Source organism: Dermochelys coriacea, chromosome 10 (genome assembly GCF_009764565.3).
Source record: "Dermochelys coriacea isolate rDerCor1 chromosome 10, rDerCor1.pri.v4, whole genome shotgun sequence".
Classification (NCBI taxonomy): domain Eukaryota; kingdom Metazoa; phylum Chordata; order Testudines; family Dermochelyidae; genus Dermochelys; species Dermochelys coriacea.
The window spans coordinates 58,943,686-58,966,261 of NC_050077.1; the positions used below are offsets into that span (position 1 = coordinate 58,943,686).

The 22,576-nt window shown below is 39.9% G+C and overlaps 1 protein-coding gene across 1 annotated transcript in view; it reads right to left on the reverse strand.

Annotated features, from left to right (window-relative positions):
- The window catches only part of LIPC (lipase C, hepatic type), a 66,232-nt gene extending 47,237 nt beyond the window's left edge, over positions 1 to 18,995 (reverse strand). Inside the window, exon 1 of the mRNA XM_038420707.2 lies at positions 18,727 to 18,995. Within this exon, the coding sequence (XP_038276635.2) occupies positions 18,727 to 18,871 (145 nt within the window). The 5' untranslated portion in view covers positions 18,872 to 18,995. The remainder of the gene's footprint in view (positions 1 to 18,726) is intronic.
- Between the last annotated feature and the right edge of the window lie 3,581 nt (positions 18,996 to 22,576).

A 22,576-nucleotide genomic window follows, 5' to 3' on the forward strand; every position in this document is an offset into this window, starting at 1 on the left:
CAGCGCCACATGGACTCTTTTATATTACAATAAAAAGGATAGGCGTGAAAAAATGTAGGAAGTTGAAAGCAGTTGCCTCTGCATTTTCTGCCAGCTGAAATCATATGGTTTGACACACTTGTGAGGGAAGATATCTACTGCATACAAGTCTATCTTAGCAGGAATGCCAAAGACAGCACCTTTTGAAAGAAAAAGTACTGGAGTATAGGGTGACTGGGGATCACATGGCAGAGTGTACACGTGTCTGTTAGTTACTCTATGGAGCCTGTGACTGGTCAGTGAGGCAGGGGTGAGTGACAAATGCCCCACAACTTTGTTATGGCTCCAACAAGCAATCTCATTCCAAAGATGATGGAAAACTTCCTTGGACCAAAATATTTTCCTAAGCAGTACAAAGTTATTCTGTGTAAACATGTTCTAGTCAATGGCTTATTCTGTGTGGACCCTGCCCCACCTCATAAAGACAAGAGAATAGGGATGAGTAAAATACTAAAATATGGTTTCTTGGAAATAAGGCACTTCTGAGAGTAATTTCTCAGCAAGGTTTCATAAAATGTTAACAATTCTAACAAAAAATTCTGAAATCACAATAGGGAGCTGCTTGCCTGAAGTATTGCAGTCACCACAGTGTACAATGTGTTTATTTCCCGTCAGTATTTCATAAAGGATTGATAGCACTATAGGTTTGACATAGCACAGTGACTCTTTAAAAATACAAGTCCTGCGAAGCCTGACATTTGCCCATTTACTTTAGTCCTCTCCTTACAAAGTTGCTTTTTGGAAATATATGTGTGAATGTAACAATTATCTGGGTTTTTACTGTTCCAATTGCCAAGTGCAGCTAGGTGTGAATCACTTCAGTTGGAGAATAAGGTTTATCTTTGTAGTTACTAGTGTGCTTTTAAATAAAATATTTTTAAAGGGATCTTACTGCAGCACAACACTTTGTTTGGCCTATAGCAATGCTTGTTGGAATTGCCATTTTATTTCATTTAATAATTCTTTAAAGAGCCTTGTTTTAAAGCTTCAGCAACCAAACAAGGGCGGCCATAGTACTTCAGAGAAGTGTCTGTGCTGACTGCTTCAGTGACATGCTAAAATTTGGCCTCTGATAGCTGCAGCTATCAATACCTTCCAGAGCACGTCAACAGAGCTATTGTTGTTGTGGGTCACGGTCAAATGGACCAAAACTGGAACCGCTTATATTTAATCCTCCAAACTTGGAGGGATAAAAATAATTTTAAAAAAACCCTCTTACTGCCACTGCCACTGAAACTTAACAAAGAAAGGATTAGACTTTCTAAAGTTAGGCAGGTTTCAGAGTAGCAGCCGTGTTAGCCTGTAAAAAGAAAAGGAGTACTTAGGGCACCTTAGAGACTAACAAATTTATTTGAGCATAAGCTTTCGTGGGCTACATCCGATGAAGTGAACTGTAGCTCACGAAAGCTTACGCTCAAACAAATTTGTTAGTCTCTAAGGTGCCACAAGTACTCCCTTTTCTTTTTAAAGTTAGGCAGTGTGTGTGTGGTTTCCTCTCCCCCATCTCTTACCGCCCCTCCTCCCCCCCACCCCAGTGGCATACTGTCAAATCCTACTGGCTGTATTTCTGTGAGTATTCCCATTGTCCTCAGCGTGGACAACATGCAGAACAAAGACAAGCAGGCTTTAACCCATACAGTATTTATTCCCATCTGAGTGCTCTGAGATTTTCTCTTCTAACTCCCTGCAAATTGAGATGGAAATAAGCGTTGTGCTAAATTTATAAAGTTGAAAGCTTCAGATAAAATAGGGTTGTTGTGGGTGGTGGTGGTGAGGGGGTTTGCCTTGATTATTTCCTTTTATTATTAAGTAGTTTAACATTAAGAATGGCTTATTTAGAAGAAAACTGCCACATGACAATAACAGGGAATTCTTGAGTTTTTTACCTAACCACTTGTGAAGCAATACTTCTTTTCACAGTGAATGTAGCCTCAAAACCAGCTGGGCTGTTCCTGACTTCTCAGATCATTGTTCGCAAATCAGAACACACATTGCTTTCGAGCCTTTTTTGGTGTTATTTGCAAGGCTTGCTGTTAGGCAGCTATTTAAAGAGCTAACTAGTAATGCAGCTGTGGCTAATTAGGGAAGGAGGGGGGAAGAAAAGTGAGGAATCGTAGAATCCAGCCCCCAAGGAATTGATCGTTGCAAAGTTAGGACCCCTGCTCCAAGCAAATGTCCTTTGATGAATTTTTTTCCCCTTCAGATTAGGGTAAAATGAGGAAAATACCCGGGCCCTAGGCTGAGCAGCACAATCTGGCTCTGCATCATGAAAGGAGAATTTGGAAACCTTTGTCCATTGCTAAACTCAAGTAACTGTGAGCACTCATCACAGTGATTGATGGGGGGTGAATTGTCCCCTTAAGAATATTTTCATACTCTGAAGCTAATGTTCCCAAGTTTCAAAAATGTGGATTTCCTTATTCCACTTTTGTTAACCTACAACAACACTGGCTGCATTGGAGTTTTTGTATCCAAAACTCAAAGTAAAGCAGCAAGAAAAGATCTACCTTTTCTTTTATTGATTGAATGTTGGCTGCCTTCTTGCACATAGTTGATTTCCAGTATCAAATTAGAAGCTTCACTGAAATTATTTTTAAAAGCCCTGCAAAACCCAACCAACCTACATACAGAAAACAAAGGAAGAATGCTTCTTTTATTGCTTCAGTATAAAGCCGGGTGCCTAGAAAAGGAATTTTAATTTTATTTTAATTTTGCCATTGTATTGCAAGTGACACTGATAACCAGCCTTTCATGTAATAAAGGAGAAGTATTTTATTAGAAGTTCTATTTAAGCACGTTGCATATGTATTTCACTTGGCTACACTGCAACATAACCGCCTATTTGTACAAGCTTGTCACTTCTACTCTTTAGGTATTTCTTTGGTGTATTTATTGAGCTCATCACCACAGCTATGAGCTTTTTGTCTGCATAATAACATATTACTCAAATATCCTGTCCCTTTTCTGAGACCTACAGACCAGATGTGGAGATTGTGGGAAATTACAGTATTTTTATGAAAATTGTAACTCAGTTTACCCATTTGCTTTTGTATGGCTACCTACTTGGTTGCAAGAAGGTAGCTTCTTTCCAAAGACACACTTGCTGGGAGCATGAGAATAAGCATTGAGTGGACTGGGTGGGAGTCGCATAGATATGTCTGTGTTGGCATGATTCAAATATCAAGAGTCACCATGGCTTGGATAGAGCTACCTTGGAAATGGTCAGGTCCTTGGTCTCCACTATTAACTTCTAATGACTGATGACCAAGGGAACTTTTTGTAATACAGATGGGTGATTACCTGTCTAACCATAACTCCTCCCCTACCTTATAGTGCTGCTTGTTGGAATGTAGGTGGAACAGGGTACACGCTGATTAGCAGGCATGATAGTTGAAATGTTTAGTTGTTACCTGATCCAAAACAACTTCACATGTTAAATGAACCATAAAATAAGCCACCACAGGTCAGAGAGCTGTAGCAGAGCTGTACTGCAGTAGATGCCAATACTGGTGCACTAATCACGGATCTTCTTGCTTCAACCCAAAACCTCTGTGTACTTGGGAACAAGGAGATCCTATGGAGTGCAACTCTGCAGTTCACAGGAGGTGAATGCCCTCTGTGCAGGGTTCTTAAATCTTGTGCCCACTTTTGCATAGCTCAGTGGTGCCAGCCTCTTCAGTCATGGAAGCGACTTGGGTGTGGGAGCAGGATTTGAATTGTAATTGACAAAATTAGACTCGGTCTTTGATTAACATGTATAAATGTACAGATTTTAAGGCACTGGGTTGCTTACGTATTGTCACCTGCAATAGAAACTGAATGAGGGAGGAAAAGGAAAACTTAAGAGCTGCAGAGTTCACCCAAATATGTTCTCTGGTTCACACCAAGTTACAAAGTTTCCAGGTGGATGTGTCTACAATTTCAGGCAATTCAGATTTAAATTATCGCACATTTGTATTTTATATTCTTATGTTTAATAACTTTTTTAACAAGTGCAAACAAGAATTTTCAGACTTTAGCTACATATTCCTCCATAAACAGGGAACCTGTTTGTGTTTTCTGTATGTGATATAATAGTGATTAGGCCTGCATAAAATAAATACATGGCTTAATTTAGTACTGGCAGAACAAGATCCTAAATTCCCCTATCAAGTTTGAACTGTAATGATGATAACCATAGCATTCCCCCTCCCCACCGTTTTTTTAACAACTTGACTCAAGGAATTTGTGTGGCTGCCATTTTGGGATAGTTTATTCACTTCCATGTTTGGAATATCTGAGGTGTCACAGGACTGTCCTATAAATCACTGGCTGTTGCAGATCAAGTATATTGAATGCATGAGTTGTATTTTTTTGGATTCAGGTGCTTTAGGTGCATTACATGAAAGGAAAATGTCATAGGCATAGAATCAATATACATGTTGATTTAATGAGAGACTTGTGGGTGACTGTCATGTTAAATAATATCAGACATGAGTCTTGGTTTTGGGAATGAGTTGAAATGTGCTTATCAAAGCATTTCATGTTATTTCAAATTAGCTTGCTCATATATATTTGTATAATATTTTAGGTTACTTTCAACTGAAAACTTTTCTCAGCAGACGGAGCATCAGAACAAAGCACCATGAAGTAAACTTCTATGTAAATTTCTATGTCCAACCATACCAATGCTGAAGCCTTGTCATGCAAATAGAGAGAATCTTACTATGGAATGCTGAAATTAATAAAACCCAATTAAAGAAAAGGTATATTAGCCATTGATCTTCTATGAATCCTCTGACTGCATGAATTTGGAGGCTGCACGTAGTTTTAAAAAAAAAATTCATCCCTAGCTTAACAACAAAATGGAAAATTCCAAAATAAGCGCCTTATTCTTTCTCATCTGTGTTAGTGCCTCCAGCAACCTGAAAAATGGAAGATTAAGTGCACATCTGAACCCAGAATATGGACCTATTATGATATCAGTGCTTGACAATCTTTACGTAGCTTTAAGAAAAGGAGTACTTGTGGCACCTTATAGACTAAGGTGCCACAAGTACTCCTTTTTCTTTTTGAGGATACAGACTAACACGGCTGCTACTCTGAAAACTTTATGTAGCTTTGTAACCTTATGAATTAGTCAGTCGGTGACCAATCATTATAATCAGTTTTAATATTTAGTTCTCTTTCTTTCTGAAAGCTGATTGTGAGGGGTGAGCAGCAGAGTTATACTTTAGTAATGCTGTTAGCTAAGTCTGTTTCTGGGGAGATTTTTTTTTTTTTTTTTTTTGCTTTATGTTTGCACGAGGAGAGAGGTTCATGACGGATTTGACATTCATTCAACTGTTTTCAGTTGATATGTGGGGAATCAGGTACACGACTCCCATTATATTAATTAATTTTAGCAAAAAGACATGACACAATATATGTTCAAGCAATTACTGTGGCCGGTGGTGTGTGACTATCTCAGCAATGCACAATTTTCTGATGTTCAGAATGCTCTTTGGTGTCAGGAAATGGTATATCTGAAGAAGGAAAACTCAGATATGTGCATTTTCTGCATGTTACTGACAAAGATAATAACATTACTGACAGCCAATCAGAATGATAGCTTGCTTTGTGGCATTCAACAGGCCTTCTGAAAAATTGATATGATAGCTGCAGCCCCCATGTCTGACATTCTTCTTGGCCAGTGGAACCCTGCTACCAGTGCCCCCAGTTGCTTAAACACATTCCCCCAAAATCCACCTAGCTGGAGGAGCTCTGCTTTCTAGTTATACTGTGAGGAAAGCAAAGAGTACAGTCTTAGCAAAGGACTTTCTTAACCATAGATACTTGAAAGTACTAGCAAGTTACAGATCTTTGGAAAATAAACAGTCCTTGAATCCAATCTGCCTTGTCTGAGTCCTGTGGTTGGTCACTGCCCTCAGGCTAAGCAGCGCTTCCTCTTGATCTCCTCCAACCTGATCTATTTGGCAGCCACCATAACATTCAATTTGGCCCCCACCTCAGAGAAGTAGCCATCTTTTTAAAAGTCTCCCTCTCCCCTTCTGGCCCATGTGGCTCAGGCTGAGAAACTGCAGTTCCTTCCTTGTTAATTGTTCTTTCAGATAGTCTCAACTACTAGCCCAACAGATTTGATGGCTCTCTTTATTTAGCCCTGTGGTAGGTATCCCACCTATAGCATGAGCACAAAGAATAGACTGACCTTGTCATGATTAGACTAGCTTTCAACACCACCTAGGTGCCATAATCCAACACGGAGATCACAATGAAGGTTATAATCACAAAATGGCATTCACACACCAAAATGGAGTTCACAGTTCGACAGACATGCCTCCAGCCTGTCACAGAAAGTATCTGTGTTCAGCTGACTAGTTAGTTGTGGTTAATGAAGGACTAAACTTCATTTGCTTGTCTACATCTCATGACCTCCTATTCACCCTTGCTGTACCTAGATTACCTTACCAAGACATGCAGTGCTTATTTTTTGTTTTCTTGGCTGCCTCCTGCTTCTTCACTGTGCTTATCAGTTTCACTGTGAAAGCTGAGTAACATGGCATAGCCAAAGAATTTTGCGGCCTTTGCATGGACATTGGGGAACCCTAGACCAGAGTGGCACTGTGATCCTATGTGCCAGGTCACAAATGTCGCTCACTCAACACTGGCCCGTCTGCACCCTGCCCCCATCATGATGGGGAGGCAGTGGGCTAAACTTGAGTGAGTGGTGCTGTGCTATGACCATTTTTTTCTGACGTTCAACTTCCCCCTCCCCAAGATATATGGGGGGGGCTTTGTGTAAATTCACCAAGCACATATGAGTGAATCCAGGCCTGCTGACTGAAGAGCTGTATTATCTGCATGTTTTCAGTCTTTCCACTTTTTTTCTAATCCTATGGGATTTATATGTGGGGTAAGGTGGAGAATATAAGAATAGCCATACTGGCTCAGACCAATGGTCCACCTAGCCCAGTAGCCGGTGCCAAGTGCTTCAGAGGGAATGAACAGAACAGGCAATCATAAAGTGATCCTTCCCCTGTCATCCACTCCCAGCTTCTGGCAGTCAGAGGCTAGGGACACCCAGAGCACGAGTTGCATCCGTGACCATCTTGGCTAATACCATTGATGCATTTCTCTTTTGGGGGCTAGTACTTTGTGTCATGTTTTACACAGTATCTTGTTTCTTAATTCCTGTAATAGCTGTACTTTATTTTTCATAGTATTTGTATCTCTGGATTTAAGATTTCCCTGTGGATTGTCTCTTAATCCCAATAAAATCACTGATTTTACATATTATTTTTTCTCCCAAATAAATCCTCAGGCTGCTCCCTGTGGCAGTGTCTTTTAATAATGAGAGCTACTGTCAGGCTTCCGGTCTCATGGCACTTTGTTAGAATATGCATATAGTGCATGAGAATGATGTGCTGGTGGACTTTCATCAATTCTTAGACCACTTCATAACTGATATCAGTTTGTTTTTGGACCTCTGAGTCTGCCCTGATATTTGTAGTTCAGATTTTTGGAGGAGGAGTCAATTTTCATGTATATTCAGACTCATAAAGTACTGTACATTGTCATGATTGAGCTGAGTGTGCGAATTATCTGTTTGTGACCTGTTATACCACGTATAACACATAGTCTGTCTATAATTAGTAGGACCAAATGATTTTTCTTTACAAATTCTTAGATTCTCTGTGGAGAGTTTCTTTCCTCTGAAGTTTTGTTTTTATCTGATCTTTGCTTGTATAGACATTTTGGGTACATGGGTCAAATCTTACTTTACCAAAAGTCAGTTTGCATTGGTGATATTTGTATCTTTCTTGTAATAATGAGAATAGGAGTTAGATCTTAGAAGTAAGAGAATTCTGCATTGACTTGCATGCCTCTTGGCGTCAGGTAAAGAATTCTATAACTTGTAGGAATGCTAATTAAAGCTAATAATAACTTCACTGACCTGCCTTGGCATTGAAATGCCTAACAGAAATTGCTCTGGTCCTTGGAGGACTGAGATTTTGTTTCTGTGAATGTGTTTGGGAAAGCTCATGCTCTCATGGTTCTGTATTTTGTATAAATTCAGAGTAATGATCTAAAGGGGGGGAGGGTGAGAGAGCGAGAGAGAGAGAGAGAAAGAGAGATACGGGGAAGAGAAAGGCAAATAGATCTGTCAAATCTATTCCACAGTAGGGTATTACTTAGAGGTTGATAGTCTTGAGTTAAATCACCTTGTTAAAACTGGAAATATTGAAAAGAAAACTGGAACAGGAGTTGGATCATTCATTCATAGTTAAACATTTTCTCTCCAATACTTAAAATTAATTTGCATAAGTATGCACAAAGGGGTCTGAGGAAAATCTAGGCTTTAATTTGGGCAAGTGTCCAGAGAGCTCAGAGGTAGAAGTTTTTATTTTAACTGGCAGACTAGATTGCTGACTATGGAGAAAATAATCATATTAGCTCTAGTTTTTCAAGGGGAAGTGTGCCCTAGACCACCTTAATGTAAATATTATTAGCACAAGACAGAAATGTTCCCACCCCCCTTAAACCTTTCACAAGCCATCAGCAGAGTGACGGAACTGTCTCCTTCTGCTTTTTTTTCTTGCTGATGAAATTATTAGAAATCAATCCATGAAATCAGTGGAGAAAGATGCCCTTTAAATTCTAATGGAGCCAGGAACTGCAAATAAAATCACTACAGTCACTACTAAGAAAACAAAGGCCAAATTCTGCTCTTGTGCAGGAGTCAGTCAAAAAGTAGTCACAGAAGTTGATGGAGATGCTCCCAATTTTTTTTTTATTGGGTAGCTAAGATCAGAATCTGACCACTGCAGTCTTTTTAGGTTTTTATCTAATAGAGAAAAAGTAATAATAGCAGAATTTACTGGGGCTGAAAGTTGGGGCTGATTTCTAATTCTGTCAGATTTGAGGATATCTACAGAATGGAATCTTGTATACAAATGTGATTAGAGAAATGCTAAAACACAAAGCTACTTGAAAGTCATGCTTAACTATGGACTTAAAAGTGCTGAGCACCCACCTGCCCCCACTGGAATGTGGCTAGAAAAAATAAAACAAATCAAGCAGACTAGACCTTGTATTTCTCCAGAGCTAAACGGATCTAGAATGTCAACTCTTCTGTTCTAAATACAGAACTTGTGACTTTTCTATTGGGTTCTAAATCTGGCAGAAAGCATCTCTCCACTTGCCCTTGATCTGTATTAGTGGGGTGGGGTTGTGAGCAGCAGGGCAAAAATGTTTACACTTGATTGCTTACAGTTAAGTGCTTTAACTGAAGGTTTTTTAGGGACCTACTTATGGATTGAGGTGCCAGACTGTAGGCACACAAGCTTGAAAATTTTGGTTTACATGCACCCTTCATAGAATCATCGGATTGGAAGGGACCTCGAGAGGTCATCTAGTCTAGTCCCCTGCAGTCATGGCAGGACTAAGTACTCCATGTTAACCATTAGATGTTCTACTACAGCACACAAACTACTGTGGATATTGGAATCTCCTATTGGGCTAGAGCCAGCTCCTGTTAATTCAATGGATAACCTGCCACTGATTTCAATGGAAGCTGGCACAGATCCTTATTAAGAGAGTTTGTTGCAGAAATCTCACACCAACATAAAAGAAGATATTCCAGACTTTCTTTCTGGAAAGTTTTGGAGTCCTTTGGCTACTTTCAGAGTACAAATTAAGGTAGTAAGGGACTGAATTGAGTAACTCAGGCCTTGCCTACACTAAAGGGAAAAGTCTATCTAAGCTATGCAATTTGAGTTATGTGAATAGCGTAACTCAAATCAACGTAGCTTAGATCTACTTACCATGGGGTCCACACTATGCGACGCTGATGGGAAACTGCTGGATATATAAATTGAGCTAGAAATATGCAATAAAGTATAGAATCATAAAAATGACAAGCAAAAAAGATTCAAGAGCAAGTCACATGGAGTCCTGAAACTGCAGAGACAGGGTACAGGGAATTCCTGCTGGCTGTTTCATAGGGAGGGAGAAGCATGTCACAAAACCTCCATTCCCTTTCTTCTGTCTTCTCTGCCATACTTGTATTTAGTTCCCTCCATCCCATGCATAAAGGAGTGCAAGTGGGGGGGGGGAAGTTTCTATGGAGAAACTAGTTAACTTTCTGCTATTTTTAAATGTTAGATGTCAAGAACTCAATCCTACAAATTCAAGTGCTCTCCATAACCACTGAAATATGAAGTGTAGTAAACAGCCCCTTCCGTTTCTGCTTAGTCCAGGCTGGGATTTGGGGAAATAGTGACAATAAGCAGCACAGGCTGTACTTAGTTTTGAAGATGGAAAACCACACTGCATCCGTGTCCAGCAGCTTCGCTTAAGAATGTTCTTTATATTAGTTACAACCAAGTCCTGCCTTTTTTTTTCCCTTCTGCGAAGGATACTACCATATCTATGGGTGTTGAGGTACTTAGTTCCTAACAGTGATTCCATAGTTTTGGGGGTCACTATGGACCTTTTTTTTTTTTTTAGAAATGGTCTTGCTGCAATAAATTTAAGGAGAGGATTATATCACCCTTCTTGAAGGGGTATATCATACCTACTGTGACAAAGTTCCTCCTCTGCCTTGGTGGGTCCTGCACTTATTGGAGACTCAGAGATTCATGGCAGCCCTCAGTTTGGCCACTTCTGCTAGTGGCTCAAACCTGCCCTTCACTCAGCTAACCTCATCACTGGCCAGCATGGGAAAAACGGAAGGAGAACGATCCCCGCAGTCTCTGCTGCTCCCCCTAGTGGGTAGGGGGATAGGCCAGGGACCTTCCCCTCTGATGGGACCTACAGTCCAGGACATCTCCTCCCCTATCCAATAGGGAGTTGGGGGCATGGGGTGAACCCAAGCCCGCCCTCTACTCTGGATTCCAGCCTAGAGCCGTGTGAATCACAGCTGTCTACAGTGTTTCTAGTAGCATCTGTGTGACAGCTACTTCCCCGTGGCCTCCTCCCCACACCTTTTTTATCCTGACCACAGGACCTTCTTCCTGATGCCAGATAGTGTTTGTACTCCTCAGTCCTCCAGCAGTACACCCCCTACTGACTAAAGTGAGGTCCTTTTAAACCAGGTGCCCTGATTAGCCTGCCTGTCTTAATTGATTCTAGCAGTTTCTTAATTGGCTCCAGGTGTCCTAATTAGCCTGCCTGTCTTAATTGGTTCTAGCAAGTTCCTGATTGTTCTGGAACTGTCCCTGTTACCTTACCCAGGGAAAAGGGACCTGCTTAATCTGGGGCTAATATATCTGCCTTCTATCACTTTCCTGTAGCCATCTGGACCAACCTGGTCAGACTACATGCTTCTGTGCACTAGGAGGTATTCTGAAAGCCTCCCTGTACTCCCCAGGGTGAACTTAGTTTAGGGTGACGAGATGTCCCAATTTTATAGGGACAGTCCAGATATTCAAGGCTTTTTCTTATATAGAGCCTATTACTACCCTCCCTCCCCATCCTGATTTTTTTTTTCATACTTGCTGTCCAGTCACTCTAAGGTAGGTCCACATATTCACCAGTGCAGAGCTGTGGCTAAGTGCCAGAATTTAACTCGCAGAGAGCAAAATTTCCTTCGTTTAGTAAACTCTGTATGTTCAGTATCCTTGACTGAATTTCAAATGTCCTTATTTTGTGAGCTTTGTTCAGTGCACATGGTGTTTCATTTCTTTCTTGTTGACCTTGGCTTGCCGAAGTGAACACCACATACTGGTCAACTGTAGACTGTTTGGAACACATTTTTTGTAAAAATAACCCTAAAATCTAGGGCTCAAATTCTGCCTTTGAGTAGGACCTTTCTGCACAAGTAGTCCTATGAGTTTCAGTTGGACTACTTGTTTAATAAAGTATTACTACTCAGTACCAGTAAAGGTGGCAAAACTGTACTCTTAGTAACTAAAGGAAGCACAAAAGTTCAATACCACACACACATGCACATCTTACATTACATACTTTTTAAAAACCTCATCAAAGCAAGCTGTCGCTTAGGAATTCCCATGCAGCACCTCTTGTTAATTCCTCAGCTGTCATGACTTTGATCTCATTTGCTAAGAAAATTCCAATCTATTATTTTCCTTATTAAAAACTGCTCTCTGTTAAAAGAACAAGCCTGCATAATGATGTAGATTTCAATTTCTATTCCCCGGTAAGCAGAAGGTAAGCATGATGGAGATGGAGCACAATAAATTACTGAGTGGTGAGCCAGCTGTCTCTCAATGCAGTATTCTACTACAGTTGCTCCCCAGTTGCTGGTATGTATATTGGCATTTAAGACTTGCGAGACTGATAATCTAAGTTCCCTTCTCTACTTTAAGTCTAGATGGCCATTTTACAACCTCATAGCTGCACCATCCCAGGAGCAGACCAGAGAATGAATTGCTTGGGTTACCTTCCATCCAAGCACAAGGGAGGAATTGTACTTTATCCTTTTCACAGAACAGTTTACTGCTCCCACTGCACCTGTTCATCTAATTTGGGGGTTGAGGTGGGTTGAGCCAAAGTCAATGAAGCAGCACCATCTTCCCTTCTGTAGCTGTTGTTACAATCTGAGCAGGCTAAACAGAGGTGACCTTACTCCCCTGCCTGGCTGAGTAAAGGCTGTGACAATTTAGCTCTCAATGGTGAGCCTCTGTTCTGGCTCCAGGTAAGCTAATTATATGCACTTGTGAAACTGGGATTAACAGCTATGGAACTCTGTTGTAGGTTAGACATACACATCTGAATAGGAACTGGCTGATTTAACCAAGATGAGTCTTTGTTATATTTCAGTTGCCTGAAAAAGGTTTGGTAACCACTTTCCCTAGTGAGCTTCCAGGGGATAGCACTTGGGTTGGAGTCTAGGACTTGTCCTTTTAAAATGGGGTTTAAATAGCTCATAAGTTGAATAAATATGGAAAGCCCCTTAGATTTACATAATACATTTTAGCAGAGATACATAGTTTACAAATCAAGCATCTGAGATAAGCTGGATGTTAAGCTTCCCTCAAGATGTCTTACAAACATCAGTTAGTTCATATTTGTATATATTTCCCCATATCTGTAATAAACAATATATCACTACAGAGGTTGTAATCAGTGGTGAGAAATGCAGCACTTCTCAAGCATTCCTCGGGATAACAGTAACAGTCCTAGACATAGTCCATTCTCAAATGGTTTAAAAATATTTCATCAGTACAATGTAAGCTCTGGAGTGGAAATATTGCTAGTATAACAAAATATTTTATGTATTTGATATATAGTGAATACAGAAACTCCCTGGGTGGTCTCGAGCTATTGTCCTAGGTTAAAATTTCGTTACATAAAAATTTAAAACTACCAGCTTCTTCTCATCCCCAGATCAGAAAATAGCCAACTAGAGATGAGATCAAACCAAAACAATACCCACTTGACCCTCTAATACCACACCTTACCATGCCTTTCCCTCCGAGAGTTCTGTAAAATATAAACCTTAGTGTGTCTATAAAAAAATATTTTTAAGTTTCCAGGCAAATAGGATTTGTTCCTGAACAGTGTCTGAAGTTTAAGTAATTGCTAACATTTATTAACATGGACATCCTGGTAAATCAGAATTCATCTGGACTGTTTTTTTCTTTATAGCCAGCATGTATTGTAAGTGATTGAGGAGGACAAGTTTACATTTGACTGGACTCCTAATTGAGTGGCCTTTGTAAATGAGGAGTTATGAACAGAGTTAAACATTAATTGATGTCCTCCAACATGCCTCATGACCCATCATTACCCAATGATAGTGCAGTGGCACTTGAAATATGGAATTAAAATCACTCAGTGGCATGCTACAGAACATTTGACCCTGAAATAAGAGGACTATGGGTAAATGACTTAATATACAGAAGTATGAAAATGACCAATCTAATCTCATCTCTGTTTTTATATATTTGCTTAGCATAAAATGTGTGGAATAACATGCCACGGAAGCAGAGCCTTGTGGGAGTCTGTCTACTCCAAAGCTATGATGACTGGAAATAGGAGCCTGTTTGCTGCCTTGGGGCCTTATTTTGACACCATTATTCCTATTGTATAATACCTTACTCTGTGAGTGGTCCCAGTAACTTAGCTACGGAGTAAGTATGCCATGGGAATAAGAGTGGGAGAATCAAATTCTTGACCAGTAGTAAGTCATAGGACTTATGTGGTGCAAGGTGGCTTAATTTGTTATAGAGAATTGCATGTATGAATAGATTCTCCATTCATAATCCATTTCAAATGGGTTCCTCTTTCTCACATCCTTTTTGGTATTTACCATTGTTTGCACTTGGTGTAGTTGTATCTGAATCTGGAGGCCAATTAGAAAAGTAAAATCCATTTTGTATTACTGATTAAAGACTAATTCAACTGAACTTAATTGAAACTGCACAAGCAACTTGAACAGTGTGTGTGCATGTGCATGTGCTGTCAGGTTGCCATAGATCCAACTGCCAAGACCGTGAAGCATGTCATGCCACATGCATTGCTTTACCAGAATAAACATTGGCTGATCATAATATGAGGTCATGAGGCTGTTGCTAGCTGCTTCTGAAGGAAATTAGTCTTCTACAAATTAACACTTTCAGGGAAGGTACAGCACACCAACGGGTAAGAACTGGAGCAACTTTTATGAAATCAGAGTACTTAACAAGAGTTCATAATTGTGTAAACTGCCTTTGTTTTTCACAAATGCACTTCTGAGTAAACCATTTTAGAGGGAAATTCTTCAATAATTTTTTTTTTAAAAGTGGAATAGCATAAGGTTTATTTTCCACATCTATCTGAAGAGGATCATAATTCATTTTGGCCCAGTGCCAAAGTAATGAATCTTATCACCCAGACTTGGCATGTGCAGATAGATGGCCCCTTTTGTCTCTCTTGCCAGTTATTGCTTATTCTGCTAGGAAATCTTATGCATGCTGCTTGGAAGTGGCTGCTGGCCCATCCAAATACTGCCCCACACTCTGACTACATATGAAGCCTTACTTAGCTTCAGTAAACTGTTCTTAGCTGTAGCTAATACATAGGAAAAGAGTACTCGTGGCACCTTAGAGACTAACAAATTTATTTGAGCATAAGCTTTCGTGAGCTACAGCATCTGATGCATCCGATGAAGTGAGCTGTAGCTCATGAAAGCTTATGCTCAAATAAATTTGTTAGTCTCTAAGGTGCCACAAGTACTCCTTTTCTTTTTGCGAATACAGACTAACACGGCTGCTACTCTGAAATAGGAAAAGAGGTCACTACACTAAGGCTACTCTGCTGAGCAATATAAAGTTGGAAACTGCATTATTAATGTAGTTAATGAAACCCCACTATTAACCCTGAAACTTCAAGTAGATTCAGCATAGCTCTCATATGGCAAAATATGCCACATAAGCCAGTGGTAAACAACAACAAGCATTGGTGAAAATAATTAATAATGAATGTATCTATTGACTGATATTTCCCATTAAAATGATATCACCTGTTCTACTTTGAAAGGAATGAAGAAAACCACAAACAATTAACAACATTTCTGCAGTGCTGCATAGATGCACTACTGCATTATCAAGAAAATGTACTTTGTTCCAGTTTTTCTAGTGTGCTGTATAAGTGATTGCTACTATGTGAATAGTAGCAGGAAAAGGAAAGCAATGCACACGTCAAGTGAATACCTATTACGTTTTCTTCTTCTGGTGAATGTAAGTCCCTCATTAAGATGTTCAATCATTTGCATTAGAAGAAAACATTGAAGCTTGTTTGATGAATGGCTAGTTCTTTGTTCTAGACCCTAGTATTGGGTATTTCCATGAACAAAAGAAAAGGGTCTTTAATTAAACTGTACTGAAGTTATATTTTGGATTTCAATGGGAAAGATTGATGTCTGGAGTTTCATTTTTGCAGTTGCCAGATCTTGAAATCTTCAATGAAGCCCTCAAAGAAGCAGTAACCTTTTAGGTGATAGAACTCTTAATTCCAAAGGACTTTGCTACTGTATGTCTACACAGTACCTCTAATGAAATGCAGCCACTGATGGTGTAGAGGGCAGCAGCCAGTAAATGTATAGCACGTTGTCCAACAATGGGGAATTTTGGCAAAGGATGCAAGTAATGTAATGGGATCTGGGTCTTCAACATCCAAGCAGAGACCAGTCAGACCAATCCTTGGACCAAAATTTTCAAATATGGGTACTTAAAGCTTAACTCCTAAATCCATATGTAAATGTCCTAACTTAAAGAGCCTGACTTTTCTGAGGCAACGATGACCCACAAATCCCACTGAAGTAAATGACATCTGCTAGTGTCTTCCCATTCTAAATACTCTCACACAATAAACTACCCGGTGCTTAATTTCCTTGCTTTGAAAGGGTGAGGGGCCAAGTCTAACCTAACTACAAATTCAAATCCAGTTGAAAGGAGTGTCATTCTATGCATTTCAAACCTGAAACTTAGACTACTGTTCACACTTTGATTATTCTTTTTTTAATCCTTAAAAAGAATAATGGTTATTACTTGAATAATTGAGAATAACTCCATTGAGGTCAAGAGTTATAGTGGTATAAAACTGATGTGAAACAAGAATCTGATTCTGGTATGCAAGGCTGCTGCGACCAGACTTTAACCTTTGTAACTAAGCTCTGCAGACCATTCTAGCCATGTTCTGTGCAGATGAGAACAGAGCAGACTTTTTTTTTTAAATAAATTCTTAGCTTTACTTATTCTTGTTTCTTAAATCAACTGTATCTCGTTTAAAAAAGATAACATTTATGTGCCTGCTAACTCTAATGGGACACTTGCTTAATGTGCTTCTTAGAAGACTAGATAGGTTCTAAATTAGGGAAACAAAGAGCAAACAAGTGGAGTCCATTGACATAATTGTGCCCAGATTACAAAAAGGAATGGTAGCTTTGTTATAAAAGGTGCCAGAGGTGGTAAGGGAGTGGGAGTGGGCACTGACATCAAGTGAGCCTTCTGACCTTAGAGGACCTGGGGTACAGTGACATGCTGTCATGACCTGAACTTTTAACACACAAGGTTTTGTATGGAGATGGGCAAAGCTTACATTACAAACCCTAAACTATAAACAAATCTCCATCCAAGTTGTATTAAAAATTTGAAACTCAGTGTAGGCCTGTCAATGTTTTGCTAAGAGTTGTCAGCCACTTAAGTACCTGTGAGCCCAGCTGTGTGGGAACCTGGAACAGATTATAGTTTTGAGTGAAACTGGTTTTGACTGAGGTTTTTCTTAAAGTTTTTGTCATGTCAGAAAGTGAAATACAAAGTGAAGCTTGGGGTGCAGATCTCCCCCTCCCCCCCGAATTGAAATCACTGTGCAAGTGATGTGTATAGTATCCTCTGATGGGAAATAGTTAATAGAATTGTTATCATAAAACCTTACACAGCTACCAACGAAGGACGTACTTCTACTGCAGATGTACAACTTTACATCTTACCCAGGGGCGGCTCTACCAATTTTGCAGCCCCAAGCAGTCGCTGCCGAATTGCCGCTGCCATCCAAAAGGCACCGTAGTGGGAAGAGCAGTGGAGCTGCTGCTGAATTGCCGCCACGGGACACGGACTGCTGTCCCATTCTAAATGCTGCCCCACGCACCTGCTTGCAAAGCTGGTGCCTGGAGCCAGCCCTGATCTCGCCTCAGTCTAGGGATGAAACTATATTATCCCCTCCAGATTTAAAATATTGGAAATAACCTTGGATAAGAAGGAAAACTGCTACTTAGTATTTATGAAAAAAGAAAAGCAGTACTTGTGGCACCTTAGAGACTAACAAATTTATTAGAGCATAAGCTTTCGTGAGCTACAGCTCACTTGTAGCTCACGAAAGCTTATGCTCTAATAAATTTGTTAGTCTCTAATGTGCCACAAGTACTGCTTTTCTTTTTGCGAATACAGACTAACACGGCTGCTACTCTGAAACCTGTCTTAGTATTTATGGTTTACAAGGTTGAATATGAAATTAACTTCGGCAAAGTAGCAGGGCCAGTTCTAGGTTTTTTGCTGCTCCAAGCAAAAAATTTTCAGCCCCAAGCTCCGAAAGCACAACTGCCCAAGCCAAAAAAAAAAAAAAAAAGGGGGGGGGTGGCCAGAATGCTGTCCCTGGAATTGTGCCGCCCCAAGCATGTGCTTGCTTTGCTGGTGCCTAGAGCTGGTCCTGCAAAGTAGAGAGGTTTAGTACTATTTTGTGGTTGTCATATTCCAATAATCAAAGGAACGCTCTGACATAAAATGGCACAATCTCATGGAATATGGGGGTGCAACAATTTAGATGATTCTACACACAACTCCTCCGGCACAAGATTTCAAAGATATACCCCTTTCACTCCAACAGCACTCCACCAATAAAGAAATTAATGAAGCAATTTGTAAAATTTCTGGAGACCTTTTCCCCTGTTTTAGAAAATATTCTTTCACAGAACAGATTGCATGATTGGCTCGAGAGTTTTCAAATAAATACATTTTTTAACTTAACTGTCATCAAACATGTTAGAGGTCAGATTACCTTACAGCTACATTCTTTGAGAATGGTTTCCTCTAATTTAAAAACAGCTACATTTTCTTATAAATGTCATTTTAATGGCCATGCATTTGATTAAGAGAACATAATGTTCAAAAAAGCATGCTGAGTCCCAAAGAGTCAGTATCTCAATCTTTATAGCACAAACTTTGAAACAAAAATCATGATTGGTAGTTACATTAGCCAGTATATTACCTTTTTTCTTCCCTCCATGCGTATTTGCTTGAGTAAAGATGAAGAAAAGCAACAAAAGTGAGAGAAATCGGAAACTTCTCATTTCTTCTCTTTCCACACGAACACTGAGGCTTTCACTACTAATTTTCTGCAGCCAAAGAGACATGGAAGATTATCAATACTTTGGAAGGAATGGTTACCCATTAATCGTTAACCTTTAACCTTTAAGTGTTCTGTTCACTGTTCCAATATTTTCCTTCTGTGCCTCACTCTAATGTGAACTGAATTTGCTTTCATCCAAATACATTTTCATTTTATGTTGCTTTTGGCAGAAATTAAATTTAGAGCTGGATCCCTACCTTTTCAGCAGTGCTCAGTTTTGAACAGATCACAATGAGGGTGAATATTCTGTTCTGAAATGCAGCTGAAGGTGGCGGGTAGTTAGCTCAGAGTTGGTTGGCTCAGTCTGAACATATTGCAAAATGACTAAAGAAAAAAAAAGACTAATCTAAATAGTTCACAAACCCAGAGACATCCAAGTTGGGGTTTGTGTGTGTGTAGAGGGGAGCCAGTAGGGCGTGGGGGGAATCAAATGTGATACGCTGAAATGCCTCACTTAATAAATTGTTTTGCTAACTTCAGTGCTATAATAGATAACTGCTCTTGTACAAGAAGAAAATATTTTTTTAGTTTAACGTAAGCAGGCAGATTTTTATCTTGTGTGAGAAATTCATTAACAAAGCACAATTGACTGACATTTCCCTCCACTAATAACTAATAAGTGTAGGGGTGACTTTAAAGAAAAGTCATTGTTTGTATGGTACATTGTCTACTGGAAATCAGAGCAAGCGGTTAATAATTGTGATGTGTATGAATGTCACTACAGAGGTGTGTACTGTATTTGTGCTGTGACAAGATGAAGTGGTCTTGTCAAATAAGCAGGGAGCATTGCTTGTTTCTGCCCTGGTCATGTGTGAGGTGTAGTGCTGAGGGAACTACAGGCATTTAGAGGGAACATAGTAAACTATTTTTTTTAAAGGCTTCTTTGAGGTGATAGGTGATCCATCCTCCTAGGGATGGATTTTGACACCCTTTCTCCAGTTGAGTAATGCCTTATATTAAATGCAGTCCCACAAAGTTCACTGGAACTACTTTTGGGATAAGGCGTTACTTTGTTGTAACAAACTCACTCCAGAATGCAAAGACTATTACCGCAGGAGCGTTGTAACCTGCTGATCCAGTGCACCACTTTACATATAGCTTGACTTCATGATTCCTATTACCCTGGTTTAACTATAATTTTGAGTATTTCTATCATAAACTTGAAAAGGTCACTGAAGATCACTTTGTTTTTCTGAAATATTAGTAGATCTCTACATTTTTCCTTAACAAATTTAGCTTTTAAGCTAGGTTTCTACAGCATTAGGGAACTGGGGGGGAGGGACGACTCAGCTGTCTCAACTGTCTGCCTGTAGACTTCTTGGAAATTGAGCAGCCAAGGACAAAGGGTTGCCTAGCCCCGAGGAGATTCCCTGGAGACATGAATATGGCCCCCAACTGTCCTGGGTTTCCTGAAGACCTTCCTGAATGTCCCAAGAGCAGCCACAGCTGTGGGAATCGTTATTAGTCCCCCTCCAGTGGAGCTGAGGAAGAGGCACAAGATCTCAGTGGATCTTAGGGGAACCACCAGCTTTGGAGGCAGGACCTCTGCTTGGACCAGGGTAATTAAACACTGTTGGGTTGATCTCTGAGTGGAGCCGGATGTGGCTTTCCTAAAAAATCACCCCACATGAGATTTATGGAATGGGAGATGATCTGGATGTTGCAGGTGAGCCTGCCTAGTGCCATTGGATTAATCTCTACCCCACTGTGCGGATACCAAGATGAGGAATGAAAAATAGGTATCTTTCCCTCCTATGCTGGCAGGTGTTGGGAATGGAGTTTTGTGAACCAAATTCTCCCTTTACAGAACTTCAAATGAACTTTTTTCACTTGGCTCTTCATGGGAGTTTGTAGTCCCTTGAGGCTTATTTTTGAGTTTCCCATTCAAGCAAAACAAAAAGTCCTCACAGCAAAGCACAAATGTGACTGTATAAATTCAGTTTTTTCCACCCAAAATCACAGTTCAGTCAGATGTGTTCAAATCTTTCTCCAAGTTTATTAACCGGTGTGGGAGCTGTGGTAACTCTTTTATGTGAAAACCATCCTCAGTTCCATGGGCACACTAAAATCCCAAACTGGCTACTTTTAATCAGTTTTTTCCTTTTGTTATGAAAGATTCACACCGTGCTAGTTGGGGGGACTACTTAAGTGGAAGAACATTGGCTAACTGATATAACCTGGAGATTACAGCTGCACAAAAATATGGATCTTCAGGGAATCAAGAGAACTTCAGAAGTTCTTCCCACCTGAGGGGGGGAAAATGTAATGAGCATTTGCTCCTGAATCTCAACTGGAAAAATGTTTCTACAGTTCTATAAATTTTGCAGCCTTCAAATCCTGCATTTCACCCACATCTCATGGGTTCCTTTATAAATCAGAACTGGGATATCCTCTTAAATTAGGAAAAGTGGAGCTAAAAGTGAAGGCATATGATTGAAGTGGAAGAATGCCATTCTCCCAAGAGCTGGAGGACCTCGTTAATGAGAACATAAATGTCACAGGAACTATATTGTCAGAATGGTTAAGTAGACTTGGTGTGCTCTAAAGAGTATTTTGTAAACTCTCTGCTATACTTTGTTTGCAAGGATTTGCTGTTTAGAAATAGCAAATAGAGAGAGAATGCTTTAATAAGAACTCCAGAACTATCTGCATGGGATGGAATAGCTGAAACCAGAAGCTGAAAGATTAGAAAAATAGATGGAATGGAAAAAATACTATTATGGGTCATCTCAAGCCTTTAATTTGCATGATTGCTCCTATCATTCTCACTAATCTAACCTGTTTCCGAGCACATGGTGATCATTTTGGGATTGTGACACTTAGCTGGTTTGCCAGCATAACAAACTACTAACCCCTGTGTATGACCCATAAATTAACAAAAGGCATTGCAATTGTAATCAGTATAATTCACATGTGTGAATATCAAAGAGATGTAAGCAGACCAGCAATCACTAACCCATTCATTAGTAGTAATAGGAATCAAGGGAGATGATAAATGTTTGCCTATGTAACTAAATTAGTGTATAGATGTTAAGTCCCTTTCATGTCTTAATTGCGTTTCCATTATGTATGGGACTGTGTTCAGTTAACCTAAAGATCAAAGATGTGAGTCACTGCAGGAAACTGGCAATATTACCTATATTGTCTTCAGTTTATCTATCCCTCTTCTTAATGAATGACCAGCAATTCCCTTATGTAAATCAGGTTTCAGAGTAGCAGCCGTGTTAGTCTGTATTCGCAAAAAGAAAAGGAGTACTTGTGGCACCTTAGAGACTAACAAATTTATTAGAGCATAAGCTTTCGTGAGCTACAGCTCACTTCATCGGATGAGCTGTAGCTCACGAAAGCTTATGCTCTAATAAATTTGTTAGTCTCTAAGGTGCCACAAGTACTCCTTTTCTTCTTATGTAAATCAGTGTAACTAGATTACCTGTGGATGCATAGGAAATGGAATGTTAACTTCCATGAATGGGTCAGTATGTGCTCAACAAAGAAGGAGCTGCAGTCACATGGGGTGCTCAAAACACTTGACAGCCTGTTTCAGCAATAAAAGAGAAACCTCGGGCCTGATTCTGCATCTCTAGTCTGCTGAACTTTGAACAGGGAAAGTTTAAACCATGGGACTGAGACCTTCCAAGTAGTTACTGGAAATACCCTGGAAAATGAGTGGAAAGACTTGAACTGAGTCTACATCTAAGCTACCTTTGGA